Genomic DNA, 8,206 nt, shown 5'->3' with positions numbered 1-8,206 from the left:
TTTGCCAGAATTGGGTTCCATGGCCACCCCTGGCTGTAAGGGAGGCTGGGACATTGAGCATATTTTGCTTTTCAATCTCTTTAGTAGAAGAAATCAAGGGAGAATGGCTTTTGAATAGCCAGTCCGTATCTGCCCCTCATCTCTTCATCCTCCCCTGGGAGGCTCAGGTTCTGTTTTCAGCATTTCTCTGAGTCCTGTCCATTAATTTGGCTCCTGTGTCCCAAGATGAGAAGCCGGCCCCAGCATCTCCCCAAGTGTCCACCTTTGGATGATGGTGGACTGCCCGCCGATTGTTGGCATAAGGGTGCATCTGTGGAGGAAGTAGTGGGCACGGCCCTCCAGCCCACCCCTGAGGTCCTCAGCCTGGTGAAGAAGAGACCAGGACAAACACTCTGCTCTCCTCAGAGCCAGTGATGCAAGGCATATCCTGCTGAGCTCGTTAGGACAGTTTTGCAAGTTGCCTGCCTCCCTGAGAAAATCCTGAAACACTAATGCCAGATTCCAGGCCAGCCTTCCAAATCATGGTTTTCAGTGCTCCGTCAACATTATTCTGGAAGGATCTTCCAACCAAATCTTGCTGCCTCCCGGACCCTACACATGTGTGGGCCCCGGGAGCTTCAGCTCCCACCCCACAGGGCTTGGGGGCCGGGGCCAGGCTCTGCCAGGCTGCTCCACCAGCTCCCAAGACCATAATTAAACTGGACTAAACTGGCTCAGGCTCTTGGAAAGCTTTCCACACTGACAACTCCTTATGTTTGCCCAGAACAGCCCCGGAGTGAGCCGGGGCGTGGCTCAGGGAGGAATGCTGATTTGGAAGTGTTCACCTTGATGAGAGTCTGACAGCATCTCCTGGTGGCAGACCTTCACCTCCGGCCTCTGCTCTGAAGGTGGCTCCATCTGCAGGCCTCTTGTCAAGCACCCCACCCCAGATAGGACCAGGGCTGTTCACTACTACCCAGGGAACTCGTGCTTCTTTACCACGGGTCACGGGCTCAGGGGCACAGAGTGTTAGAGCGGGAAGAAACATTAGAGGTCACCCGGAGATGATGCTCCCATTTTTCAGATGAGGAAACTGGGGCCCAAAGAGGAGAAAGGTCTTGCCCAAAGCCTCACAGCAAAGCTGTAGACTCAGCCCTCACACCACCTCGGTCCCGGTTCCCTTCTCCTCTCCTGCACCACTGTAAGAATCAAATATCTGCAGACAGTCATCTGATTTTCAACATTTCTTCTTGAAACACCATGGAGGCCATCCCCAGCCATCTCTCTCACTGCAGTGTTTACACGGGGACTGTCCCCGGCTTTCCTGGCAGATGGTCTGGGCATCTCATGGGCAGGGGCCACTCCAGCAGAATATTAATGTGCTTCTTGGGGAGATGTCAGGCAGGGCAGCTCTGGGCCTGCTTTGTGGTGTGGCTTCTGCGCACGCAGCCGAGCCCCTTCCTGCCTCCCCCGCCCTGCACTGCTCTGCACAAGAAGCAAGGCGAGGGGCTCGGCACGGCCCGTCCTGGCCCCCAAAGGTGATTTTCGGTGGTTTCCAGACGTGACAGCACCCTTAGTAGATGAGGGAGCCCCTGGCGAGCAGGCGGCCGCTCAGCACCGCATGGAGATCCCAGAAGGAACCACAGGTGAGGGGGATCCCAGGACTGGTGTGAAAGGCCCAGCTGACCTGCCGGAGGCGAGGGTGTGGCAGAGCCATGCTCATCCCCGAGTGAAGCAGGAATGTGGGCCGACGCCAGCTCCTGGGAACGTTGGGCTGTTCCAGGCCTGATGCCTTGATGCCCTACTGCTTCCGTGGCCGACTGCCAGCCTCCCAGAGGGTAGAGAACCTTCTGGATTCCATCTAGCTTCTCCTCTCCTGTCTCAGTCAACACATCAGCTCCAGGGGGTTCTCTGAGGCAGGCCGGTGGCAGAGCCTGCCTTCTTCACCCTGAGGTCGATCTACCTGCTGCTCAGGGTCACCCCCTAGGGAGTGGTGAGCACCAAGTGTGCAGCGGGCTCCAGGTGACTGACCCACACCTTTGGAGGATCTTAACCGGACAACCCCTGAGGAATTCAGTGATGTAATCTAGCATCCAGCCCTAGGACTATCTTTTCAAATGTATCTGCATAGAACAGACATGATGAGGCTGTCCTGTCAACACGGATGATGGGGAATAGCTCAGACAAGTAGGCACCAACCAGAAATAGCCCTGGACTTAAGGCCAACCAGAGTCACTGAGAGCTGCCCAGGCCCTGAGGAAATGGCCAGCACTGCCCAAAGCTCTCGCTGTCATTTCCTTCACGTCCCCTTCTCTGGGCTTACGTATTGGAAGGCTCTCCGCAAGGAATGCAGAAGAGTTCTGGACAGGATTTCACCACCAGGGCAGAGTGGGGGAAAAGTCCCCAGGCAGAAGTGGCCTTCCTTTATAAAGGCAGTGCTCATGGCAGCCACATGGGGAGCCCACAGCCTTTCTTGGGGCTCCATGTGCTGAGAACAGCCATGCAGGAGCCAGGCAGCACCACCAAACCGCTTCGAAGCAGTTTCGGCTTTGTGCATTGGTCTTCGGAAATGGGTAGAGAGGGTTGTTCTTGAAGCCGGTAGTCTTCATTCTTGACAGTGAGCGTCGTTTGAGAGGCGCAGAATGACTCATGAGATGAGATCACAGGTCACTTAGTTTTTGTCTCCCGCTGTCCCTTTACAACCCCAAAGCCATGCCCTCTGGTGGGGCGCCCTTCTCCTGCCCCAGATGAAGACTCTAGCCCACGTCCAGTCATTCCTCGGCAATCGAAATGACTTTAGTCTCTTTAGTCACAAAACACAATCTGCAAATGCTAATTAGAGTGTCCACTCCACGCAAAAGTGAGAGCTCATTCGGGGTTGCAGGCCCTCCCCTCTGGGCCTGGGGAGAGGAGTATGAGGGTGATGGGAAAATTCTTACCGGGCCGGCACTGCTGTGAGCCGGCTCCACACCCGCTGCAGTGCTCGAAGTGACCCTTTTTCTATGGGGACCTTTCCTGAATCCTTCCAGACTGCCCCCATCCCATTTAATCGCCCCCGAAGGACCCTCCTACTGCATTTGACTCGGGCAGACTTTCCCTCTCTCCTCGCCCCTTGGGGTCTAAAGAGCCTCCTCTAGCCTCACCGCCGCTAAGGTCAGCTTGCTCCTGTTAGTGGCCCATGGACATGGTCTAAAGCGTCCCCACACTGTCATTGCCTTGTGCTCATATCAGTTCTGCGGGAAGCCCAGACAAATTCTGAGTACGCAGAGTGATCGCAGGCCCACCGCACGCTCCTCTGCTTCCCAGCCAAAGCAAGGCCAGCCCGGCTCTCTTCCCCTCGGTCTCCCAGGTGGGGTTCTGACAGCGATCCACCAGGGACACACACACCAAGTGTCTCCAGGTGGTGCCTTGAAGCCCAAGGTGCCTGGAAGTGGGGCTGAGATGGGGGACGGCTCCATGGCCAACCCTAAAGCCGTTCCCTCCAAAGAAATCCTCCTCAAAAATACTCTCCGCTCCATCCTCTCCACCCTTTACCCCCTCAGTGAGGTGGGAGGTTTTAGAGTGAGGAACATTTTTCAGCTGTTGACCTTGACAATATGGACCTTAGTTTAGCACCGCACTCTGCCGTGTCCCATTTGGCCGTATCTTGCTGTGCGGGTGGAACTTCTCATTTGAGGTCCATTTGGGAGTGCGGTGTGGCCACCCCACCGCGGGAATCCCTGCCATGCTGGGATGGGAGCCCCTGCCTCTTGGGGCTTCAGGGATCTAGAGAGGCCATGTGATGGCCCAGCCACTGTCACACAGCCTCCTGCCTCCCTTCGGCTTCTCCGAGCGCCTCCCTCACTGGCATCAGGAGTCATCAGAGTTACCGGCAGTCTCCAATTTCTAACTTGCACCAGGGCCAGGATGTCACAGCTCTGCCACCTCCCGGGGCAGAGCGGTGACGTCACCCTGGCCCACCTCCTCATGTTCTCTGTCTCCAGGACTCCGTGCCATTTAGCCGGACTTGCAGCCAGTCACTCCGAGCTTTTCTTCTATAACCTCGTCAGACACCCAGACCGAATCTATGCTCAGAGCTGTGCCTCCTGGGCAGTTGGCGGTTGTCCAGTGATGTGGTGCTGCCATTATTCGACCTCATGCATGTGAATGCATGGACAGCGGGCCTTATAAACTCCTTCTGGACGGTTGTATCCACTGTCCTGTAGCAGTAGCCTGATTTTTCATGATGTTGACACTGGCATTGTATTAAAGCTTTCTGTGCTGTCGATGGTGTGGTCAGGGACTTTTCTTAGTCTTCTTCATTTGGTGAGCTGCGGCTCCCTACACGGGTGCCCAAGATACCCCAAAAGCTGCTCGCTGGCACTGCTGGCCTCCCTCTAACTAGGTAGCACCTATTTGGGGTATACAGTTAAAGGGTTTGCCCAGTAGCTCGGAGAGAAGAAACCACCTACCATATGCTAGGCACTTTGCTAAACATGTTCACACAAATTCTTGTATTAATGCTCACCACTCTCCTACAAGACAAACCGGTGTCATCACCCTGGAGTTCCAAGGAAAAGGAGGCTCAGAGAGGTTAAATAAATAATGGCACCAGGGTGTGAACCCCAGCCTACCACGGCCCACATCTAGTCCTTCTGTGCACCTCCAGCCCACGCAGAGCCCTGGCTGGCGCTGAGGTTGCAGCCACCACCCAGAAATGGTCCCGTGGCAGTGACTGAGGAGTGGACTGCTCCTGTGACCTCACCCGTCTTTGTTGAATGGGGCGCTGGCCCCGCTGTGGGGAAGGTCTTTCCTACCGGGTCATGGGCACCAGCAATAACATTTGCAGAGAGCCGCGGGTGCAGCCCCTTGGTGCTTGTAAGATGTGCCTTTTTAAAAATGTTTTCAGAAAATTACCAGAAGATGCAGAGAGCTTCATTTCTTATACACAATAACTGTCTTTGCTTTTATGTCCTTCATTTGCTGACACATAAACCAGCTGAAGAAGCAGGCATCGGAGACACCCCCAACCTGGAAGACCAAGCTGCTGGACATGTGACTCAAGGTCAGTGGCTACAACCGCCCACCAAGGCTTGGGGGTTGGCAGGAGGGAGATGGAAACCACAGATGGGCTCTGCCCTGAAAAGATAATTCACAGGTCCTAATTCATGGACCCAGGAGAGTCTTAGGAAGTGGTACTTATCAAAGACGGGCCCTCCAGATACAGAAAGAGCTCCGGCGTTTTTTTGTTTTGTTTTGTTTTGTTTTCCCTGATACTATTCCTGAGTCTCCTAAGGGGTTTAGTGTTCTGAAAGAAGCTGGCCTTGTCCAGCCTGGGGAGTCAAAAATGGCTGTCCAGCAGAGACGCAGATGCGTGATGGGTGATTCTCCCTGCGTTCTGCTCTCCAGCCTGTCCCGGGAGCGAGGCCTTGACCTTATCGCCACCAAGCTAGTCCTTTTCCATTTCTTCTGTGCAACTGTCAAACCTTATTATGATGTTCTTCTCAGAGACCAAAACTTGCTGCGTTCAAGAAAAGCAGCTTTCTAGAATGATTTAGCACCAATGCTTTAAGAATTTCGTTTTTTAAATCCTAGAGATTCTTTATCTTAGGAAACGGAGCCCTCTGATACAACATGGGCTACATAAACGAACTTCAGAGTCTACTGTGTGATGTGGAAGCTTCTAGATTGCAGAAGAGCTGGGAAGACACTGCTCTTTTCTCCAGAAAGTGATATATTGTATTTGTCCAGTGTTTAGCGCCGCCACTGGGGCCATCTGCTTTTAAGAAGACTGTGCCCAAAGAAGTGTCTCGTTAAGAGTATTTTGAGGCCTAACTATACATTCTGTTCCCAGAGGGGTCACCACCCCATAGCGGGCTGTCGTTTCTCATCTCACATGGCATGGAAAGGCGTGTTTTCTTTCTTAAACTTACAAAGAGTTTCAAAAAATATTTGAAGGGATCATCAATATAAGGAAAAACCTGTCTACGTGTTAAATAACTAGAATCTTGTGTCCTGTTTCTTTTAGGTCATGGTTTTTCAGCTTAGGTAAAATCAGAGGCCTTTACAACCTCTGGAAATGCTCATTTTTTTCCCTTTAAAAGATGTGGATTTGAGTTTTTCTTCAAATTTTTACTGCAGCCTGTGTCTGTCTGTCCCTAAAACATATTCCATGCAATGAGAAGATCGGGTCAACATCTCTTTGGGAAATTTTAGTACTGTGCTAACTGAATTTTTAAATTTTTCCTGCCAGTGACCTAGAATCACACATATAGCAAAATGAGCACCAGGGAACATCTGCAAAGGAAAATCAACACCAAATCTGTGAACACATGGAGGTTTCTACCCCTGCTCCCAAGGCCAGGATGTAATGCCTTGATTGGAACTGCTAGTTCAAGTTGCCAAGCCGGTCCCTCCAGTGAAACCTTGTGAAATTCTGACACACTGGTGACCCACAAACACACTTTATTTGCCAAAGGCCTGCAGACCGTTTTGTACTAATACACTCAGATTTAGGAATAGCCGTGTAAACCACGCTATAGACAGAAAACCTCTGGTAGCTTGTGTCCAGAAAGTACTAAGATAAAGATGTCTCAGGATGGGGCTGCAATACGCTGAGAGAGAGATGTGGGAGGCCTAACCCCTGTCCCACTCACCCCGAGGAGCCGGCCTCTCTCCTATAAGTGTCACGAGGACCAGGCCTCCTGAGGGGGTGTGGGGGACAAGTTATTTGGATTCCTGAAGCAATCACATGCTTACCCAGATATTGTTTACCTTGGAACCCCTGTCCCTGGTGATCACTGTGGTTAATATTGACTAAGCATGTCATAGTATCCTGGGAATGGAATAGAATACTCTCCAGCCTGGCTCCTTCCTCTAGGAGTGTAATTACATTATGTTAGGTTCCTTGTCCATCAACACACACACACACACACACACACACACACACACACACACACACACAGTACAATCATATATTGATGGCTTTTCAAGTTATGGTTACTATTCATGTTCGGAGCCCTCATCTCTTTTTTAATGAGGGTCTTTGAAAGTCTCACATATATCAGAATATAGAAATATCCCAATCAAGAGCAATTTCTAGGAAATTCTGGGAGGAAAGCTTTTTTAGCAAGGTGGTGGAGACCTGGGCAGGGGGTGGGGGGTGTAATGACCAGCAGCCACCACCACCTCTGGTCTGAGGAGCAGGTTGGTGGACAGGAAGTCGTGGTGCTGAGGCTCCTGCTCAGGTTGTCTCCTGCCGACCTCATTTCCTGCCTCTCTGTTGCTGGACACTGACCAAGGGACCCAGTAAGATGCCAGCAGACCCTGAAGAAAGCAGTCTTCACATGTTTTCCTGACACCAGTTCATCCACTTATTAGTCACCTGCTGTGTGTAGGCTCTGTGGTCGATGCTAGGAACATGAAGTGAATGAGATTGTGAGCTCAAGACCCTGAGCTGGGGTGGGTGGTGAAGTCGAGCCATGGCCAGGCCTCTTGGCAGTGAGCCAGCGGGCAACTCCACTGACTTGGCTAGGCTGGGGGGAGAGGGACAGTCACCCATGTTACCCATGTGTGTCCATAACTGCACACGTGTGTGGACACAGGCATTCTTTCGCCTCCTTCCCATGCCCTCATTCAATCTCTTTCTCTTCCAAGCCCCCGAATCCTTTTGGGGGTCTAGGTTTTGTTTAGAGGGAAGCTGGAAAGTTGTGTGGGTTATTCTATTGGGAGTAGGTATGATTGTCAAAGGGTTAGAAGCTAAAAAAATAAATAAATAATGTTTATCAGGAGAACCAAAGAGCATAACTCTTCCGTCCTTCATTCACAGTCAGGCCCTTTAAGGATTCACACGAATGATGCATGAATGAACCAAAAGAAATGAAGCGTGCCCTCCGTCAGCTGGGTGGGCACGCGGCAAGGTGTGCGGCCAGGCGAAAGCAGTGGCTACTGCAGGCTGGGACCTTGCCACGCACAGCCCGTTACTGCCGCGGTGGTCAGCCTCACCCTGTGCCGAAGGCCTGTCCGTGATCCATGACCGGGATAAGTCTGAACCGTGGTTTTGTTTATAGGAACCTTACAGCAGGTCTCTCAGTGAGGACAGGAGCCCCAGTGATGATCAGTGTTGCATTTTCCACATCTGTCAGCACAGGCTTGAAGTAGGATGGCTTCGTGGAACCCTGCTCGTCTCATGTGGCCAAGTAGGGGAACAGAACGAGAGGGAGAGGAAAGGGGATCCTCACTGCAGCCA

At 52.2% G+C, this 8,206-nt stretch overlaps 1 protein-coding gene across 5 annotated transcripts in view; it reads left to right on the top strand.

Moving 5' to 3' along the window:
• The window catches only part of MAPT (microtubule associated protein tau), a 95,853-nt gene that overhangs the window by 57,881 nt on the left and 29,766 nt on the right, over positions 1-8,206 (top strand). For all 5 annotated transcript variants that reach the window (XM_023521575.1, XM_011377092.2, XM_011377093.2 and 2 more), the window contains exon 3: positions 4,958-5,023. In XM_023521575.1, coding sequence (XP_023377343.1) covers positions 4,958-5,023 — 66 coding nt within the window. The remainder of the gene's footprint in view (positions 1-4,957; positions 5,024-8,206) is intronic.

This window comes from Pteropus vampyrus, unplaced genomic scaffold (assembly GCF_000151845.1).
Source record: "Pteropus vampyrus isolate Shadow unplaced genomic scaffold, Pvam_2.0 Scaffold306, whole genome shotgun sequence".
Classification (NCBI taxonomy): domain Eukaryota; kingdom Metazoa; phylum Chordata; class Mammalia; order Chiroptera; family Pteropodidae; genus Pteropus; species Pteropus vampyrus.
Note: the sequence above shows the minus strand (reverse complement) of the source record. Positions and strands in the feature narration are given on the sequence as shown.